At 47.2% G+C, this 22193-nt stretch overlaps 1 protein-coding gene across 1 annotated transcript in view; it reads left to right on the top strand.

The window, feature by feature from the left end:
* The window catches only part of LOC119968589 (glutamate receptor ionotropic, kainate 3-like), a 653521-nt gene that overhangs the window by 421264 nt on the left and 210064 nt on the right, over positions 1-22193 (top strand). Inside the window, exon 11 of the mRNA XM_038801220.1 lies at positions 3172-3395. Within this exon, the coding sequence (XP_038657148.1) occupies positions 3172-3395 (224 nt within the window). The remainder of the gene's footprint in view (positions 1-3171; positions 3396-22193) is intronic.

Consider the following 22193-nt stretch of genomic DNA (forward strand, 5'->3'; position numbering starts at 1 on the left):
TTCCAGATTATTATTAAGTTCAAATTTCACCATCTGCAATGGCAGCATTTGAACCTGGGTTCCCAGAGCATTACTCTGGGTCTTTGGTTAATTAGTCCAGTGGCAAAACCACAATGCCACTGCCAACACAGGACGTTGGAAAGACTTGTGGACGAAGTAATGAGAAGATTTGGGTCAGAATTTTTAGGATGGTGGGAGCTCGATCTCGCCATCCAACAAGTCAGTAGTGAACACACCCCTGCCAACTCTGAGAACTGTGTTGCCATTTTACACTCTAACACGCATTGATTGACAACAGGCAGGAATTATAGCCTTCACTTTGGGGGAAATTCCACCTTGGAGACCTACTGGCTCATCTGATTGGCCGACAGCTCTCCACTCCCTCTTGGAAAATTACTGCAGTGGCCAGGAGAGGCATTGCAGGAGGCTGCTGAGCCTGCATCCAGGAAATCGGAGAAAAAGGTAAGTGGGAGGGGTCTGAGCGGGCAGGGTAGAGAAAGCCTAGTGGGTTGCAAGGTGGGCAATTCGGGCCTCGGGGGATCAGCCTCAGGGTCAGGGAATTCCACAGCTCACTGAACCTTAGGTGAGGGCGCCCCTGGTTGGAAGGGCTCTTCCCCCACTTTGCTCCCAGGATTTAACTCCCTTTATTTCTGACCTTCCTCCCCTTTGGGCCTTAACTGGGGCAAAGGAGGGCTTCTTCTCCAAGGTCCCACCCACCCCAGCATAAAATTGCTTCAGGGTCAGTGGGGTGGGAACCCAGAGGGAATCCCCCCCCCCCCCACCCGCCATGTCATCTCACTCTCCTGCCCCCACCTCAAAACCTGCCGGAGTGTGAGTATCAAAAGAAAGTGCATAAGAGATAATAAGTGATCACTGGATACAAAAAAATAGATCAGCGGTTCTCAACCTTTTACTTTCTGCGGTCCATAGATGGCCATCAAAAGCTTTTGCGGACCATAACATACGCAAGCCATTTTAAACACAGCTATTTCTAATAGTTGATGATGCACACTTACAAACACATTGCAGATTATATTACACAAGGATGTCTGTGAAGCAAATTACATAGCGAATAATAACGTAACATTGATTATGATACATATGAGGTACAAGTAATTGTATTATTTTGTCCCATGGACCACCTGCAATACGCTAGCAGACCACCAGTGGTCCGCATACCACATGTTGAGAACCACTGAATAAAAGAACAGGACACTAACGGGAAAAGATGAACCCTACTTTTTGCAATACAGCAGGAGATTAATTTATTATTGAACAGTAACCAGCGATTTAATCGTTTTGAACAAGGAATAGATGTCCTCTGTTGTTTGAACAGAGAAGGAAAATTTGGGATCCGTCATGCAAAATTCTCTTTCATTCAAGGTGGGAAATTCAGCTAATGTCTTGTGATCCTTCTTCAGGGGAGTAGTAAATATCCCAATGCTATAATGTGCAGCATTTGGTGGGACCACATCTGTAGTGTAAATTCAGATATCCTCAATGCACCTCGCCCTAACACCCCCCACCCATCACTCTCAAGCAATGCAGGGGCTCTTTTTAATATTCACGTTCATATCTCTATTCATTTATTGGGTATACTTTGATCAAAAATCTCTGATTTTAATTGCTCCAACATTGATGGCCATGTCTTCAGCTGTTGACGTCCTAAGCTCTGGAATTCCATCCTGAGACTCCTACAAGATGTATCTTGAAACCTCCCTCCTATTTCCTCAAAAGGGGCGAAATTCTCTGACCCCCAGCAGGGTCGGAGAATCACCTGGGGGCGCCTAAAATCCCGCCCCCGCCGTGGCAGAGATTCTCCCCCACCCGGGAAGTGGCGGGGGCAGGAATCTCGCCACTCCGATCGGAGAGGCCCCTGCGGCGATTCTCCGGCCCGGATGGGCCGAAGTCCCGCCGCTGGGAGGCCTCTCCCACCGCCGAGGTTTAAACCACCTCTGGAACAGCGGGCTCAGCGGCGGGAGCGGGGTCCTGGGGGGGCGGGGGGCGATCGAACCCCAGGGGGTGCCCCCACGGAGGCCTGGCCCGCGATCGGGGCCCCCCCCCCTCAGAGTCCGGGCCAGTGCCCTGGCTGCACTAGTTTCTTCCACGTCCGCCACAGCCTCCACCATGGCGGACGCGGAAGAGAACCCCACATCGCGCATGCGCCGGCAGTGACGTCAGCGGCCAGCAGCCGCTGACGTCACTGCCGGCGCATGCGTGGACCGGCGAAAGCCTTTCGGCCAGCCCCGCTGCCGGGGGCGCCGGTTTTTTCCGCCGGTCTTCAGGTGGCAACCGCTCCGGCGCGGGGCTGGCCCCCAAAGGTGGGGAATTCTTCGCGACCCCTGAGTGGTTGGCGCCACTCCCCTACTCCGGGACCCTCCGTCACGCCGGGTAGGGGAGAATGCCGCCCAAGAAGAGTGATATGGACTCAAAATGTTAACTGTGTTTCGTTCTCCACAGATGCTGCCAGACTTGCTGAGATTTTGTTAAGAATGTTCTGATTGTAGTCCTATTTTGTCAAATGGCTTGTTCTGAAATTTACTTTAAAATGCTTTGGTGAAGCACCTTGGGCTGTTTGCAACAGTAAAGGTGCATTATTAAGTACATGTTGGTGTTATATTTCCACCAATAACTTGACAAGCAGTGTACATAGAACATAGAACAGTACAGCACAGAACAGGCCCTTCGGCCCTCGATGTTGTGCCGAGCAATGATCACCCTGCTCAAACCCACGTATCCACCCTATACCCGTAACCCAACAACCCCCCCCCCCAACCTTACTTTTTAGGACACTACAGGCAATTTAGCATGGCCAATCCACCTAACCAGCACATCTTTGGACTGTGGGAGGAAACCGGAGCACCCGGAGGAAACCCACGCACACACGGGGAGGACGTGCAGACTCCGCACAGACAGTGACCCAGCCGGGAACCGAACCTGGGACCCTGGAGCTGTGAAGCATTTATGCTAACCACCATGCTACCGTGCTGCCCTAAGACGAGCAATAAAAGCTCTTCTTTGGAATAAATAGGACAGGGTCTGACAAGCCCCTAACACATGTGGTTTATGGTCATTTAAAGTTATTCCTCAGCATTTCAATTCACCTATTCACTGTCTATTGTACTTGAGTGGGGAATTTTGAGTAATACAACTTGGTTTTTCATCCAACAGAAAGCTGACCTTGCTGTTGCTCCTTTGACCATCACCTATGCCCGTGAGAAGGTCATTGACTTTTCTAAGCCTTTCATGACACTGGGGATCAGTATTTTGTACCGGAAGTCAAATGGAACAAATGCTGGCGTCTTCTCCTTCCTCAACCCTCTTTCTCCGGATATCTGGATGTATATCTTATTGGCATACCTTGGAGTCAGTTGTGTGCTGTTCGTCATAGCCAGGTAAGATGTGGATAATAATTACCTCATATCGTTGTGATTGTTCAATCTACACTTTACCATTCAAAGAAAAATGAAATGAATAACATACAATCTGTATAAAAGCATAATTAAACTGTGGGAAAGTTACTATTCCTCACCATAAAGGAACAAATAAATTGAGTAGAAGTATGCTCAGGAGTCTCAAAGGACATACTTTTGAAGACAAGATAATAAAGGTTGGTGTTAGCACTTTGTTCGGTTATATTTTGTCATTGCTTGGTGAGAGATAAGAGTCTCTGTCATTCAATTTAGGAAGGCATTGGGCATTTGATCACTAGACATATAATTGCATGAAATTACATATGACGAGGTATCTAAGCCCCAGCCACCACCAGGGGGTGGGAAATTCCCACCTGAAGTTATCGAAACTTTGGTCGGTCTGTCAAATTTTCAATTCTGCCCTCGTCTGTACCTCTCGCCCTTGGAATTTACAATACAAAAGCAGGTCATTTGGCCCAACAGATGAAAATTGACAGTTATACACCACATGAGCCTCCTCCTAACCTAGTTATTTATTTTGTTTTATTGAAGTGTGGTTTTCAATTGACTGGTTGACTTGTAATTGATAGGATCCAAACAATCCATCTGGAATGAGCAGAATTAATCAACTGACTTTAAATGGTCTCAGCTGTTGTGACTGTCATTGTGGTTTGTTTGCGGACCCAGCCTGGGGAATACAGCCCACTGTCCAATTCCTGGGATCATGCACGGTGGCATAGTGGTTAGCATTGCTGCCTCACAGCACCAGGGTCCCAGGTTCAATTACGGCCTTGGGCGGCTGTCTGTGTGGAGTTTCCTCCTGCTGCTCCGGTTTCCTGCCACAGTCCAAAGATGTGCAGGTTAGGTGGATTGGCCATGTTAAATTGCCCCTTTGTGTCCAAAGATGTGTAGGTTAGGTTAAGCGGTTATTGGAATAAGGTGGGGAAGTGGACTTGGATGGAGTTGTTTCAGAATGTTAGTGAAGACTTGATGGGCCGAATGGCCTCCTTCTGAACTGCAGTGATTCGATGATTCTGTTCTATGATCACTGTGATATATTAAAATGAACAGGTGGGAAAAATGTATGATGGAGATGATCATCAAAGTTGGGTTTGTTGAGTTGAAGAAGGCTGGCAAAGTAAAGAGTTATGTTTTACAGTGTATTATGTTATAATTTTCTTCATCAGGAATGGAACGTTCTGTATGATATGATAGCATTGAAAGACTCAAGCAGACTTTATTGTTGACTTGATAGATACCCAAATAATAAAAGCTCAGTCTGAAAACTGAATCAAATCAATGTGCTGAGGACATCCAGAATATAACCTAGAATGTTTTGGCATTCTTTATTGAGGAAAATAGCTGTGGTAACATGGCACCTTTCAGGGGTGATCCTTCGCAGGCTCCGTGATAAGTCTGGAGCCGAGGAGAATGGAGCATGCGAATGTTAGCCTATCAAGTATTTGAGCGCGGATCTGGCTGTTGAGGTTTGGTCAGAGTTAGCTTGGGAATTGAGAGAACAAAACCTGTGTAGTAGTTGTGCCGTGCTGTACATAAAGTTCTTCTTAGTTAAATAAAAAATCACCTTTGTGATTTAACTCTGCCTCACTGCTTGCCTGGCATACAATAATGGCGACAAGAACAAATCAATCCAGTTGAAGGAAACTTGCCAGAAATTGGAAGGGAGTGGGGGAGAGTGGCATCTCCGAATCCTGGGAAGATGAGATATCATCAGCTGTCAAATAGTTATTACACTATTCTGGAAAATTGATCCGTTTGATCCACAATTTGAAAGTTGGGCCCAATATGTTGAAAAACCTGGATACTTTTCACTGCTGATGAAATCATGGCGGAAGAAAAACATGAAGAAGAATCCACAACATATAACCTTGTGCAAAGCTTAACATCTTCAGATTCTAAGTCCTTTGATTAATCGGTGCAACTAGTGAGGGATCACGACAATCCCTGACCCTGCATTATTATGCAACGCTATAAATTTCATACATTAGAGGTCCTGCAGAACCGATATCCGCTTTTGTATCCAGACTTTGACAAATGTGAATTTGACACTTCTAACAGCAACATGCTGCATGACCGTTTGGTCTGTGGGATGAAAAACTTTAATATTCAGAACAAATTGCTGACAGAAACCAAAATATCCTTGGAGAAAGCGGTAGAGTTGGCTCAAGTGACTGGAAGTGCTGAACAAGGCGTTTTTCAATAACTAAGCTTGCAAAGTAAGGTGATCTAGTTATGGTGGAAAGCGCTGAATGCTCAAGGTTTCCAAAGCGAGTGAGCAGCGTAGACAGGGAAGAAGAAAAGAAGAAGTCAGTCACACAAGAGTTCGAGGTTTGTTACCACTGTTGGGGAGGGCATTCCCAAGACAAATGCAAGTATAAGGAATTCATTCTTTACAAATATAATAAGAAAGGCCATAGACAAGCCAGGTGCAGAGGGTATAGTACAAGTTCCCCTCCAAAAAGTTGGCAACTCCAGTGAACAAGTTTGAGGACGATCCTGAGAAAAATCAGAAATATACAAGCATGGTTAGATTAAGTAAAACACCCCCATTGAGATTATTCTTGTCATCAACAGCCGAAAGCTTAAAATGAAGGTTAATACGTGGCCAGCTGCCAAAGTGGTGTGTGAGCAAATGTTTAGGTATCTGCAGGGAGAGCTGCAGCCTGTGAATCTCAGCAGTACATCAGCCACCTTAGCCTTGCTGCGAGTTGCGGGAAACATGCGGCTAAATGCTATGGGACTTTGTTCCTAATTAGTTGAATCGAGCCCATAGAATTCTTAGGTGGTTTGACAAAGTAAATGCTGAGTGGATATTTTGCCTCATGGGAGAATCTACGACCAGAGAGCATAGTCTCAGAACAAAGGGGTGCCAATTTAAGAATAAAATCAGGAGCATTTCTTCACTCAGAGGGTTCTGAGTCTTTGGAACTCATTGCACAGAGAGCTGTGAGGGCAGAGTCCTTATGTATATTTAGGACTGAGATAGATATATTCTTGATCAGTAAGGGAATCAAGGGTATTGGGAAAGGGCAGGAAAGTGGACGTGAGGAATGTCAGATCAACTATGATACTATTGAAGGGCGGAGCAGGCATGAGGGACTGAATGCCATTCTCCTGTTCTTATTTTTTGAAGGTCTTGTAAGACCATCAGACATAGAAGCAGAAATAGGCCACTCAGCCCATCGATTCTGCTTCACCATTCAATCATGGCTGATATTTTTGTCATCCCCATTCTCCTGCCTTCTCCCCATAACCCCTGGTACCCTTATTGATCAAAAATCTATCTCTGTTTTAAAGACACTCAGTGATTTGGCCTCCACAACCTTCTGCGGCAAAGAGTTCCACAGATTGATCACCCTCTGGCTGAAGAAGTTCCTCCTCATCTCTGTTTTAAAGGATCGTCCCTTTAGTCTGAGATTGTGTCATCTGCTTCTAGTTTCTCCGACATGTGGAAACATTCTTTCCACATCCACTCTATCCAGGCCACGCAGTATCCTGTAAGTTTCAATAAGACCCCCCGTCATCCCTCTAAACTCCAACAACTACAGACCCAGAATCCTCAACCGTTCCTCATACGACAAGCTCTTTATTCCAGGGATCATTCTTGTAAACCTCCTCTGGACCCTTTCCAACGCCTGTGCATCCTTCCTTGGATATGGGGCCCAAAACTGCTCACAATACTCCAAATGGGGTCTGACCAGAGACTTATATAGCCTCAGAAGTACATCCCTGGTCTTGTATTCTAGCCTTCTCGACATGAATACCAACATTGCATTTGCCTTCCTAACTGCCGACTGCAGTTAACCTTAAGAGAATTGTGAACAAGGACTCCCAAGTCCCTTTGTTTTTCTGATTTCCGAAGTATCTTCCTATTTAGAAAATAGTCTATGCCTCCATTTCTCCTTCCAAAGTGCATAACCTCACACTTTTCCACATTGTATTACATCTGCCACTTCTTTGCCCACTCTCCTAGCCTGTCCAAGTCCTTCTGAAGCCTACCTGCTTCCTCAATACTACCTGCCCCTCTACAGATCTTTGTATCATCTGAAAACTTAGCAACTGTGCCTTCAGTTCCTTCCTCCAGACTATTAATGAAAAGTGGTGGTCCCAGCACCAACCCCTGAGGCACACCACTAGTCACCAGTTGCCATCCTGAAAAAGACCCCTTTATCCCCACTCTCTGCCTTCTGCCAGTCAGCCAATCCTCTATCCATGCTAGGATCTTACCCTTAACACCATGGGCTCTTAACTTATTTAACAATCTCCTATGCGGCACCTTGTCAAAGGCCTTCTAGAAATCTAAATAAATCACGTCCACCGGTTCTCCTTTGTCTAACTTCCTTGTTACCTCCTCGGAGAACTCTAACAGATTTGTCAGACATGACCTCTCTTTGACAAAGCCGTGCTGACTCAGTCCTATTTTATCATGCACTGTCAAGTACTCCACAATCTCATCTTTCATAAAGAACTCTATAATATTCGCAACAATCTTACCAATGACCAAAGTCAGGCTAATCGACCCATAATTTCCTGTCTTCTGCCTCCCTCCTTCTTAAACAGTGATGTTACATTAGCCACTTTCCAGTCCTCTGGGACCCTTCCTGCCTCCAGTGATTCCTGAAATCACCACCAATGCCTCCACAATCTCCTCAGCTATCTCTTTTAGAACCCTGGGGTGTAGTCCATCCGGTCCAGGTGACATATCCACCTTCAGACCTTTCAGTTTCCCCAGAACCTTCTCCTTAGTGAGTGCACTTACTTCTGCCCCCTGATTCTCCTGAACCTCTGGCATCCCACTGGTGTCTTCCACCGCGAAGACTGATGCAAAGTAACTATTCAGTTTGTCTGCCATTTCTTTGTTTCCTATTATTACTTCTCCAGTCACATTTTCCAGTGGTCCAATGTCTATTTTTGCCTCTCTTTTCCCCTTCTATCTATTGAAAAAAACTCTTCTTATCTTCTTTTATATTACTAGCTAGCTTGCAGTCATATTTCATCTTCTCTACCCTTATTGGGTTTTTAGTTGTCCTCTGCTCGCTTTTAAAGGTTTCCCATCCTGTGTCTTCTCACTAAACCTCGCCACTTTGTATGCTTTTTCTTTTGCTTGTATGCTGTCTTTGACTTCCTTCATCAACCATGGGTGCCTTGTCCTCCCCTTAGCATGTTTCCTCCTCCTTGAGATGAATTTCTGTTGTGCCTCCCGAATAAACCCCAAAAACTCCTACCATTGCTGTTCCACTGATTTCCCTGCTAGTCTCCTTTTCCAATCAACTCTGGCCAGCTCCTCCCTTATGTCTTTGTAGCTATGCTTATTTAATTGTAATACCGTTACATCTGATTCCAGCTTTTCCTTCTCAAATTGCAAGGTAATTTCTATCATATTGTGGTCACAGATCCCTAAGAGTTCCTTCACCTTCAGATCCATCATCAAGTCTGCCTCATTACACATCACCAAATCTAGAATTGCCTGTTCCCTGCCACAAGCTGCTCAAAAAAAAATCTCTTGGACATTCCACAAATTCTTATTCTTGGGATCCACTATCAACCTAATTTTCCCAGTCCACCTGCACTTTGAAGTCCCCCATGGTTATTGTAATATTGCCTTTCTTACATGCTTTCTCCATCTCTTGATTTATTTTCTGCCCACATCCTGACTGCTGCTAGGGGGCCTGTACATAACTCTCATCAGGGTCTTTTTACCTTTGCGATTCCACAACTCTACCCGCAGAGATTCTATGCCTTCTGATCCTATATTGCTCCTTGCTATCGATTTAACTTCAATCCTTTCTAACAATGCAACCCTGCCCCCTTTGTTCATCTGCCTGTCCCTTCTATAGGATACATATCCTTGTATATTTAGACTCCAGCCCTGATCCCCTTGAAGCCACATCTCTGTGATGCCCACAACATAGTACTGGTTATGAGTGATAACATAGCATAGAAGAGACTGGAATGTTTGGGCCAATGGTCATGTGGGAGAGGAGTGATGGACTCCAAACTTAAGATGTTCCAAGAGGAGCAGCATGGTAGCACAGTGGTTAGCATTATTGCTCCACAGATCCGGGATCCCAGGTTTGATCCCTGGCTTGGGTCACTGTCTGTGCGGAGTCTGCACGTTCTCCTCGTGTCTGCGTTGGGTTTCCTCTGGGTGCTCCAGTTTCCTTCCACAGTCGAAAGACGTGCAGGTTAGGTGGATTGGCCATGCAAAATTGTCCCTTAATGTCCATAAACATAGGTGGGGCTACTGGGTTACGTGGAGAGGGTGATGATGTGGGCTTAAGTAGGGTGCTCTTTCCAAGGGTCAGTGCCGACTCAGTGGGCTGAATGGCCTCCTTCTGCACTGTAAATTCTATGATTCTATAATTGTGCTGCAGTGGATGCACTTTCATCCTGTGCCTCATAAATGAGACCAAGGTAAACAACAAAAACTAAGATCCATGGTCGAGTTTGCCTGTCATCCCGCCTGATTTTCACTGAATGGACAGGAATAAAATCATCCCCTGAGATTTTGCTTTGCCCACCTATTCATATCACTAGAACATAGAACGATACAGCGCAGTACTGGCCCTTCGGCCCTCGATGTTGCACCGACATGGAAAAAACTAAAGGCCATCTAACCTATACTATGCCCTTATCATCCATATGCTTATCCAATAAACTTTTAAATGCCCTCAATGTTGGCGAGTTCACTACTGTTGCAGGTAGAGCATTCCACGGCCTCACCACTCTTTGCGTAAAAAACCCACCTCTGACCTCTGTCCTATATCTATTACCCCTCAATTTAAGGCTATGTCCCCTCGTGCTAGCTACCTCCATCCGCGGGAGAAGGCTCTCACTGTCCACCCTATCTAACCCTCTGATCATTTTGTATGCCTCTATTAAGTCACTTCTTAACCTTCTTCTCTCTAACGGAAACAACCTCAAGTCCATCAGCCTTTCCTCATAAGATTTTCCCTCCATACCAGGCAACATCCTGGTAAATCTCCTCTGCACCCGTTCCAAAGCTTCCACGTCATTCCTATAATGAGGCGACCAGAACTGTACGCAATACTCCAAATGCGGCTGTACTAGAGTTTTGTACAACTGCAACATGACCTCATGGCTCCGGAACTCAATCCCTCTACCAATAAAGGCCAACACACCATAGGCCTTCTGAACAACCCTATCAACCTGGGTGGCAACTTTCAGGGATCTATGTACATGGACACCGAGATCCCTCTGCTCATCCACACTACCAAGAATTTTACCATTAGCCAAATATTCCGCATTCCTGTTATTCTTTCCAAAGTGAATCATCTCACACTTCTCCACATTAAACTCCATTTGCCACCTCTCAGCCCAGCTCTGCAGCATATCTATGTCCCTCTGTAACCTGCAACATCCTTCCGCACTGTCTACAACTCCACCGACTTTAGTGTCGTCTGCAAATTTACTCACCCATCCTTCTGCACCCTCCTCTAGGTCATTTATAAAAATGACAAACAGCAACGGCCCCAGAACAGATCCTTGTGGTATGCCACTCATAACTGAACTCCATTCTGAACATTTCCCATCAACCACCACTCTCTGTCTTCTTTCAACTAGCCAATTTCTGATCCACATCTCTAAATCACCCTTAATCCCCAGCCTCCGTATTTTCTGCAATAGCCGACCGTGGAGAACCTTATCAAACGCTTTACTGAAATCCATATACATCACATCAACTGCTCTACCCTCGTCTACCTGTTCAGTCACCTTCTCAAAGAACTCGATAAGGTTTGTGAGGCATGACCTACCCTTCACAAAACCATGCTGACTATCCCTAATCATATTATTCCTATCTAGATGATTATAAATCGTATCTTTTATAATCCTCTCCAAGACTTTACCCACCACAGACGTTAGGCTCACCGGCCTATAGTTACCGGGGTTATCTCTACTCCCCTTCTTGAACAAAGGGACCACATTTGCTATCCTACAGTCCTCTGGCACTATTCCTGTAGCCAATGATGACCTAAAAATCAAAGCCAAAGGCTCAGCAATCTCTTCCCTGGCTTCCCAGAGAATCCTAGGATAAATCCCATCAGGCCCCGGGGACTTATCTATTTTCACCTTGTCCAGAATTGCCAACACTTCTTTCCTGGCACTCAAGAGTGCTCATTCTCGTAAGGTATGGTGCAGAAGGAGATGAGGATGGCATTTTTTAAAGGTGTACTAGTCTCCCGACCCCCGTAGCCTGACCCCTGAATCCCATCAAAAGCCACAACTCACATATAAGGTGGTCCTCAGGCCCAGCCTGCACACTCGCAGGGTACCCCCAGGCCCAATCTGCAGTGGGGGGAAATTGCCAGCTTGGCACCTTGGCAGTGCCATTCAGGCACCCTGCCAGCTGGCAGTGCCACCTGGGCACCTTGGCAGTGCCAGCATGGCACCCAGATGGCAGTGCTGAGATGCCAGGCTGTCAGTGCCAGCAGTGCCAAGGTACCACCATACCCAGAGGGCAAGCACCTGGGGGCCTCCAATCCCCTGCGAGACCCCCATGAGTGCCATTCCATCTCGTCCCTGTTTGTGGAAACCAGCACTGAATAGCGCTCGACCGAGATCTCCAAGGCAAGAGGATTAGATTCCATTGTCTTGGGCAGGTCGTGGGAGCACATAGAGTGAGACTCGCTGACTCACTGTAACATGGAAATTTGCCAAAAGGCGTTCCACCCACTATGGGCGGGATTCATGCTGCGACACCTCCCGAGATAACGTTAGACCGCAGGAGGTGTGGTAAGCCGGGTAGATCCCAGAAGAGGAACCTCCTGGCAACTACCGGCCGCGTTGCACTTCGCCACGCTGCCTTTCAGGCATAACGCTGCTGGTAGATCGCATTCTAAATTGTTACGGGCAACCTAATCATCACTAATTAATTGTAAATGAGTCATGGAATGTAAAACTCCAATGTGATTTTAACATATACATCCTACCATGTCTCCTTCTATGTGGTGTCAGGGTTAATTTTTAACATTGCTTAGGCCTTTTTTTTAATTGATCGTGGATGTTTGCAGTTTCACCTTGATATTAATATATTCCCAATGTAGAACTGTGTCACCAGACAATTATTCTCTGAAACAGTTTATTATAAGCATATGATTTCATTTTGTCAGAGATCAAAGTATGAGAGTTGGAAAACACCCCAGTCTCAGCTGGGTTCCCTTCTCCTGCTGTCATTATTGACTGTCCCTGACAGGGTATGATAGAGGCTTATCTGTCAGCAACATAATAGTTACACACATAGTTGTAATGAGGCAGACGGCCCCTCCTCCAATCCAAGATAACAGCACAGGAATAAAACAAGAAAGATAATCAAATCAGAAATAATTAATCAAAATTATTATAAGCATGGCTTCATGGTCATAATCTGGGTTCTAATAGTTTATTATTTGTGCACTTGGTGAAGTGGCTTTAAACTAAGGAATTTTAAGATGCAGTAGGTTAGAACCTTTTAGCTTTGCAATCTGGCTGGAGGAATGAAAATTCATCTGTGTTAGTTTATGATAATAGTGAGGGGTTACGTCGAAGGCAAAGTTAACCGGCGGGATTCTCCATTCCTGAGACCAAGACACGATTTGTGCACTTCCACGACAACAAAAACTAGCGTCGCGACTGGACCAATTCAGCAATCATGGAGGGGCTAGCACTGGAGCCATGTGGAACACAATCAATTCTAATGCGAAACGGTGCCGGATATGCCGGGTCTGTGATTGACACTCGGAAGGCTGACAAGCTGCAGCCATATATACACATTACAATTCCCACACACTCAACCCAGCCAACACTGGTTGCGCTGGAGCGTGTCCATCCCACTGATGGGTCAGCTGGGGCCGGAAGGCATCTTGGAGGGGTTCCCTGGGGGGACACCCATACGACATGTGGCCCTCAGTTTACAGTGGGAGGTCAGCAGCGTGCGTTACTGCATGGCTGCCTTGCAGGCTGCAGCAATGGTGCTCCATGCCCATCCACCTCAACCCCACAGCCCACCTCCTGGCCTTCCGCCCCCCCCCTCCCCCACTATTCCCCCTGGCCCTGGCAGAGGCCCCCCGCCAGTGCCACAACTTTCAACAAACTATGCGATCTTGGACATTTTCCGTACGCCCTCTCTCACCCTCAGCAGCCATGGCGCCTGTTTCACAATTTTTAAAAGCACAAGTGAACCTCGCTGTCGGGAATTTTCCCGAGTGGAGGCGGAGCATCACCGAGACCCCGGAGAATACCAGGTCAGGCCAGCTAATGATATTGATGCACGATCAATCACGACTGAAGCGAGATTGTAGTCCAATTGAAGGCTTTAATGAACAAGTAGTTACCCCAGCAGCTCCGGTACGGAATGACTGCTGTGGGTGAAACACAGACTCTTATGCTCCGCATGCTGGGCGGAACCAGCAGGCAGGTTCTACCACTCACACTACAGTATAAGGTACATCCCACCTAGGTACCGCGATACCCCTAATATAGCCTACCACATTCACCCCCTGTTTAAAAACGAGTCCGGCAGGGTGGTGGCCTTGCTTTTACAGTGGTAGAGGTTATAGCAGTACCCTTCAGTGCCTTTACAAGCAATACACATGTTTACAGTCAATTATTTACAAGTTCATTTTACAAGGAAACTATCAGCCAGTCGGGGGCCCTGGTCGTCCTCTGCGATTGTTGCAGCCCCGGCGGTGATGCTGGCGTAGGCTCGGGCATCCGTGGCTCTGGGAGCATGTTGTCTTCAGCTTCATTACATCCGGATGGGGCCAGTGGGAGGATGGATCCTCCTGGGAAGGGGGCTGCGGTGGTGTGCGCCAGTGAAAAAATGTTTGGGGTTGGTGGGGAGGGGGTGAGGATGGGGATCTAGCGGGGGCCAGATCCCAGAGGGAGACCATGTCTTGTCGGCTGACACTAGGCGTACTGGGGGTTAGCATGGAGGAGATGTATCCTCTCGACCAGTGGGTTCGACTTGTGTTAGTTAACCATGTTTGGGGAGTAGGACGGGTCCTGGGGCTACCAGCCATGTTGGGAGCGAGGTCCACGAGGAGGACTTTCCAGGGAAGGCAAGGAGATGTTCATGAGGTGTTTCATTGGTAGTAGTGCACAGTAGTGATCGGATGAAGTGAAATGCATCGGGGAGGACCTCCTGCCATCAGGACACTGGGAGATTCTTGGACAATAGGGCCAGTAGGACGGCCTTCCAGACCGTCCCATTCTCCCTCTCTACCTGCCCATTTCCCCAGGGGTTGTAACTGGTCGTCCTGCTGGAGACAATGCCCTTGCTGAGCAGGAATTGATGCAGCTCGTCACTCATGAAGGAGGACCCCCCTATCGCTATGGTTGTAGGTGGGGAAACCGAACAGGGTAAAGATCTGTGGAGGGCTTTAATGACGGTGGCAGCCGTCATGTCGGGACAGGGGATGGTGAAAGGGAACTGGGAGTACTCATCAATCACGTTTTAAAAATACGTGTTGCAGTCGGTGGAGGGAAGGGGCCCTTTGAAATCCACGCTGAGGTGTTCAAAGAGGCAGGAAGCCTTCACCAGGTGTGCTTTCTCTGGCCTGTAGAAGTGCGGCTTGCACTCCGCGCAGATTTGGCAGTTTCTGGTTACGCCCCTGACCTCCTCGATGGAGTAGGGCAGATTGCGGGTTTTAACGAAGTGGAAGAACCGGGTGACCCCCGGGTGGCAGAGGTCCGCGTGAAGGGTCCGGAGTCGGTCTACTTGTACACCGGCACAAGTGCCGCGGGACAGGGCATCAGGAGGCCCGTTGAGCTTCTCAGGATGATACAAAATCCCGTAATTATAGGTGGAGAGCTTGATCCTCCACCGTAAGATATTATTATTTTTATTTTTGCCCCGCTGTGCATTGTCAAACATGAACGCTACCGACCATTGGTCAGTGAGGAGAGTGAATCTCCTGCCGGCCAGGTATTGCCTCCAATGCCGCACAGCTTTGACGATGGCTTGGGCCTCCTTCTCGACGGAGGAAATGCGGATTTCTGAGGCGTGGAGGGTGCGTGAAAAGAAGGCCATGGGTCTGCCGCCTGATTGAGGGTGGCAGCCAGAGCTAGATCTGACGCGTCGCTCTCGACCTGGTAGGGGAGGGACTCATCGATTCCGGCATCAAAACCTATTCTCCACCCAATTACGTTTCCCGATTCTAGCGTCAGCCGACAGAGAGTCCCACCCGCCATCTTTGGCCCTTTAAGTCATTGTCACTAGTTAAAACCAGTAACCAGATCTCAGCTGAACTAATTGTGGAAAATGCGAATATAGTTTAAAAATAAAACAAGCCAAGTCTTAAAACGGAACCCACATGGGCAGTGAGATGGTGAATCTGGAAAGAATTCACCTGCTGCCGCAAGGAGTTAGGTGAGCTTCGTCTAGCATTGATACTCAATCTGCTTGAGCATAGAATGAAATGATGATACCATCAAACAACTGGTTATAAGAAACTTTTTTGTTGCACTTCGGCAAGCTTTGGTCGTCAATAATTATTATAGGGCCTTTCAAACTCCCCATTGCAGAAAAGTCCAAATCCCATCCCAAAGTGATACAATTTGATAATTAATTTAACTCAATATTATTCTGTGTGCTGGTTAAATAAAAGCATTAACTTTCAGTTGAAGTGTTAGGGTCTTCATTAAAAGAAACAAAACATATTAAGCATTCAAGCTATCAAAAATGGCATACTGTCAAGATGCAGAAGTTTGAACTGGATATAAAAATCCGTTTAATAATTTCATCCCACCGGACCAGTAACTCTTCTTTTTATTTCTGTTGTGAAACCAGCTCACAACCATTTCATATCCCCTCTAATGTATCACGCCACAGAAGGCTGCTTCCGCATAGCATCTCTGGATTACAGATTTTTGGGTCAGACCTATGCGAACGTTTATTATTTATTATTCTTGATGTTCAGCACATAGAAAGCTTTTAATATCCTGAAGGAATACGGAAGCATTGCTGAAGCAGCATATTGGCTTCTGGTCAGTGGCAAAAGTTTGTTTTCAAGGGAAAGATTCCTCCTCAGTTGTGTACTGAAATTAAAATTGCTTATTGTCACGAGTAGGCTTCAATGGAATTACTGTGAAAAGCCCCTAGTCACCACATTCAGGCACCTGTCCGGGGAGGTTGGTACGGGAATCGAACCGTGCTGCTGGCCTGCTTGGTCTGCTTTAAAAGCCAGCGATTTAGCCCAGTGAGTTAAATCAGCCCCTGAGGTGTATTGTTCATATAACCTCTTATCTGGACCATCACTCGCACAAGCCCAGAAAGAACTGGAGTAATTGACCTCTATTAATGATTCGGGCCCATTTGATATTTTGGGTGTGATTCTTCGGCCTCGTTGCACAGTCACTCGAGCGAAATGAGGCCAGTAAATAGCGGGAGAGACCGAACATATGAGCCGCGCCAGGTGCTAAACAGTTTGCGATGCAACCGGACCATTCCCGTAGGCGAAATCGGGATCTTGCCTAAGCGTGGCAATAAACCAATTATCACCAGTTAAGCTCTACTTCCATACAAATAACGGGTGCTACCCCATATCCAATGGCCTCCCATCAATCATCGGCCTCCCCAGCAAGTGGTCACGCTGGAGTCGATTAGTATTCCTTTTGAAAATCATGAATATATGGGTCGCCGAGGAGGTAAATATCAATCTTTACTCACAGGCAAAGAGCCTGCGTGCGCTCGACTTGCCGCCCCAGTGCTCAGCGGGAGGGGACACCCTCGGGGTGGGCCGCCTAGTGAAGATGGAGAGGGGGGAGTGACAACCGCATACGGCACTAGCATGCCAATCTCCTGGATCATGTGTACCCATTCCGGGGCAAACCCTGTCCTTGCCCATCTGCCCACGGCCCAGCACAACCTCTACCAACTACCCAGGCTCTGGCTGTGCGGCTGAAGGCTATTGCAAATAGGGAATTGGCAATCATGGTAAAGTGAGCACTTCACACAATCCACGTGGATTCCCGTGGGTGGGCAGGCCATGTAGCATGTGGGAGTCATCGGCTAACATTCCAATCACACCCTGATGCATGTACACTGTTTAAATTTTGGGAAGGCTATACCACACACGCAGCAGCCAACATCCGAACATCCTGGGGATGGGACACAGCTCTGGGGACATGTCCATGGCCGGAGGGTGAGTGAGTGCCATGGGGTGTGGGGGAGTCGCCTGGGGAGATGGGCAAAGGTTCGGAGGTCAGGCCACATTGCAGAAGAAAGTGGCAGAGGCATCAGACTAGTTGTGCTCAAGGGTTTTTACATATGTGACAGGTATCCAACAATTCCCCACTCCTGATGGTGCCGGCCCACTCTCCCCACCACACCCTCCCCCTCCCCGTCACCCCTTACCTACCCACCACACTCTCCCCCTTCCCGTATTACCCTCAACATGTTTAACCTTCCTAGCTCTACCTCGACGTTGAGCTGTCTCCCCAAGATGCACATCTGAGGTGGAGGAATCCAGCTGCTTACCTCATCACGTGGCCTTCGATGCCCCTGTCTGGCATCCTCTGGGGACTCTGGGGCCAGAGGGCCCTTCCACACTTTCAACGGCATAGGCACAGCTGTACCGCCATGTCCCGTGTGCTGACCCCATGATTCATCCTTGTAAGAAAAGTGGAACACTGAGGAGCTGGTGGCCATCATCCCCGCTCCATCGAACGAGTCCAGGATGGCACGCAGCGCCTCCTCCATAGGGCCTGGGGCTCCCCTTGGGACGGAGACCCAGCTGTTTTGAGCCCTGTCTGTCCCTGCATCATCTGGCTCTGCCAGCCCTGACGGCTCCCCGATGTCTGCACCAAGGTGTTGACCCCCTCGGCGATGCTCCTCAGTGATTAGGACATGTTCTGCAGCGCCTTAGCAATGCCCACCTGCGACTTGGACAAGCTCCGCAGCTACTCGGCCATTCCCATCTGAGAGTGGGACATGCTCCGCAGATCCTCATCAAGGTCAGCCTCGTACTGGATGACATCCCCCAGCAAATCGGACATTCTGCCGATATCCTCAGCCATGGCCATCACCGAATACGCGAAGCCTTGGACACAGTCACTCATGATGCCGGCGTTGTGCACCATGCTCTCCATTGCGGTTGTCACCCTAGCAGTGTTGGCCTTGGTGCCACACATTGTGGGCGACACCTCCTGTGCCCGTAGCCTCTGGGACTCATCCAAGTGCATTGGATCTGCTGGAATGTTGCTGCCATTTCCCTCTGAATGTCCCAGCCACACCGTAACGTCTCCATCAGCTCAGGGTAACCCTGTTCCAGAGGCTCAGCATCAAGCTGGGACACAGCTGGGACCTGGGATTCAGCATACCCCTGACTTCTGTCTCACCTGAGAGTTCCTGCCTCCACCTGATGTACATGAGCAACTGTATGGTGCTCACCAGATTGTTCAATCAGATGCTTCAATCATGGCATCCTCAGTGCGCTCCTCCATGGTGGTCTCATGGGAGGCAGGAGGCAGGAGAGGGTGCCGCCCTGGATGGGCCGGCGCCGTCGGCTGGAGGACCTGCAGGAGAATGGACATGTGGTCAGTGGGAATGGATGGATCAGTCAGTATTGCAATGACAACTCATGTTTGACAGGTCCTCTGGGTGGGGCCTGGAGGATCCTCACCTCTGTGGCATCTGCCATCCTTTGCGTTTGTGACCGCACTGTCCTCAGCCCACCCTTGGCTTCATTAAGTGGACCAATTCAATTGAATAGCATTGCCGGCCTCACTGGCTCAAGCACTGGGAAGCTCACGGCAGTTTCCGCTTATACCACACTCAGAAGTCTTTCTGGAGAATCGTGCCCTTTGGCTTTTTAACAAAGATCAAACATCAGATCAAGCCCAAGATGAGGTTCAAAGCATTTTTTTGTCAGCTTGCATCTTGTAGTTTCTCTTGTGAAGGCCATGAATTGGATTCAATTTGAATTGGTTTTGGAGCAAGCAGTGAGATGGATTAAGGAATTGCCCTGTCCATTATGATCATTGGCTTTGCAACTTTAAGAATGGAATAAAAAATTGTAAAAATACAAAATAATGTATGAAAGGAGACTCACCAACAATTATTAACTAATATAATTCAAACTGTGTAGAAAGTCCTTAACTGAGAAGGCTTTGAATTCAGTTTCCCAGTGCGACAAGGCTGGAGTATAATCTATACTGTTGACATACACCACAATTTCTTAACAAGACAGGCGTCTGTTCCTATTAAAGATGAAATACTGTGACTTTTACCAGTGCTCAGAAAAAGTATGAGTGTTCCTTGACCCAATTAAAGGATTTTTACCAGAGTTTGTCTTAGGTTACCTTTGGCACAAACCTATTTTGACAGGTCACTTAATATTATCTTATATTTAACAAGAAAAGGTATTTGTGATATTTTGAAAGATGTGAAGTGATTGATGCTGAACAAGAGTCCTTTCAGTACCCAAGGGATATAAAATTGTCTTTTAAAATACTTTGGTAGACCAGCGCTGTCACAGTCATCTTGCCAACAATCCATTTTCGCTATTAGTAAAATTATTTAATTATCATTTTCCGAAGTCATAATTAATCATCCTTCCCCCCTCGCAGTTTAGCATTCAGTATGTTTTCAAGGTTACTGAATTTCCCTTTGGTGTTAAGTGACTATATTCTCATCTTTCAAAGTAAATCAGTTTTGAATCAGATGAGGGTGTGTGTATTGGATTTGAGACACAATGCAGCCAGCAATGGTTCAGCTATGAAGCTTTCTCATTGTCCAGTGTCAGATGGCTTGCCCTTTTGTGGACCTGGTTTGAGATGATGAATAAGTCAAAATGAGTTATTGGAAATGTCAACCATTACAAGGGGACATAAATTTAAGGTGAATGGTGGAAAGATATGGGGGGATGTCAGAGGCAGGTTCATTACCCAGAGAGTAGTGGGGACATGGAATGCACTGCCTGTGGAAGTAGTTGAGTCGGAAACATTAGAGACCTTCAAGCGGCTATTGGATAGGTGCATGGATTATGGTAGAATAATGGAGTGTAGATTAAGTTGTTCTTAAGGGCAGCACGGTAGCATTGTGGATAGCACAATTGGTTCACAGCTCCAGGGTCCCAGGTTCGATTCCGGCTTGGGTCACTGTCTGTGTGGAGTCTGCGCATCCTCCTCGTGTGTGCGTGGATCTCCTCCGGATGCTCCTGTTTCCTCCCACAGTCCAAAGATGTGCAGGTTGGGTGGATTGGCCATGATAAATTGCCCTTAGATTATCATAGAATTTTGGACACTGTGATTAAACTTGGACAAAAGTTCGGCAAAACATCGTGGGCCGAAGGGCCTGTTCTGTGCTGTATTTCTCGATGTTCTATGTTCTATGAAAGCTACATCTGATTGCAGACCTGTAATCCCCCAAATAAGATGTGTTACTTGAGGAATTTGCATGTGGTGTATTCCTTGTTCTTGACACTCTAATTAGAGCCAAGTAACTGAAGCAGATGAGGTTATTAGAGTGATTATATTTGACTAAGATACATAGGAAATACAAAGTACAAGGAGTTCTCGGGAAATACAACTAAGCAATCCCTGCAGCAATTAATGACATTTTAGGATCTGGAAACTTCAAAATAAAATTGTTTGTGTGTGGATTTTGTTTTCAGACACCAGTAAACAGATAAACTTGTTATTTTGTCAATCAGTGATCATTTTTTTTAAGTATGTACAGTGAGTTGGGCAGATTAAGTAAAACAGGCTCTGTTTATGGTTGACCAGTTCATAACGATAATTATTTATTGTTGCACTTTGTTTGCAGGAGTGAATTTCTGGGCTTGTTGTGTGGAGCTTGGAGGAGGAGGGAATCTGTGGGTAAATCAGGGGAAATACATTGGGTTAGCTCTCTAATGTGCTCTTTCCATTGGCAAACTTTGCCAAAGGTGGGGTGGAGACAGTAGCTAATTTACATAGTTTTCTGCACAGTCACCAGATTTTGCCAGTGGTCAGTGGTGTGAGGGGGTAGATTTAGTTTAGTTGAAGGGTGGCACAGTGGTTAGCACTGCAGCCTACGGCGCTGAGAACCTGAGTTCGAATCCCAACCCTGGATCGCTGCCCGTGTTGAGTTTGCACATTCTCCCCGTGTCTGCGTGGGTTTCACCCCCACAGCCCAAAGATGTGTAGGCTAGGTGGATTGGCCATGCTAAATTGCCCTTCAATTGGAAAAAAAAATTGGGTACTTTCTATTTGTTTAAAAAAAGGTTTAGCTTAGTTGGTTGGACCGCTGGTTCATGATGCAGAGCAAGGCCAGCACTGTGCGTTCAATTCCTGCACCGGCCGAGGTTATTCATGAAGACGCCTCCTTCTCAACCTAACCTCTCACCGGAGGTGTGGTGATCCTTGTGTTAAGTCACCACCTGCCAGCTCTCCCCCTCAAAGGGGAAAGCAGCCGATGGTCATTTGGGACAAAGAGCCCATGGTGTTCAGGGTAAGATCCTGGCATGGATAGAGGATTGGTTGACTGGCAGAAGGCAGATAGTGGGGATAAAGGGGTCTTTTTCAGGATGGCAGCCGGTGACCAGTGGTGTACCTCAGGGCTCGGTGCTGGGACCACAATTTTTCACAGTATACATTAATGAAAAGGAGGAAGGCACTGAAGGCATGGTTGCTAAGTTTGCAGATGATACAAATATCTGGAGAGGGGCAGGTAGTATTGAGGAAGCAGGCGGGCTGCAGAAGGACTTGGCAGGCGAGGAGAGTGGGCAAAGAAGTGATAGATGGAATACAATGTGGAAAAATGTGACGTTACGCACTTTG

The sequence above is a fragment of the Scyliorhinus canicula genome, chromosome 1, assembly GCF_902713615.1.
Source record: "Scyliorhinus canicula chromosome 1, sScyCan1.1, whole genome shotgun sequence".
Lineage (NCBI taxonomy): Eukaryota > Metazoa > Chordata > Chondrichthyes > Carcharhiniformes > Scyliorhinidae > Scyliorhinus > Scyliorhinus canicula.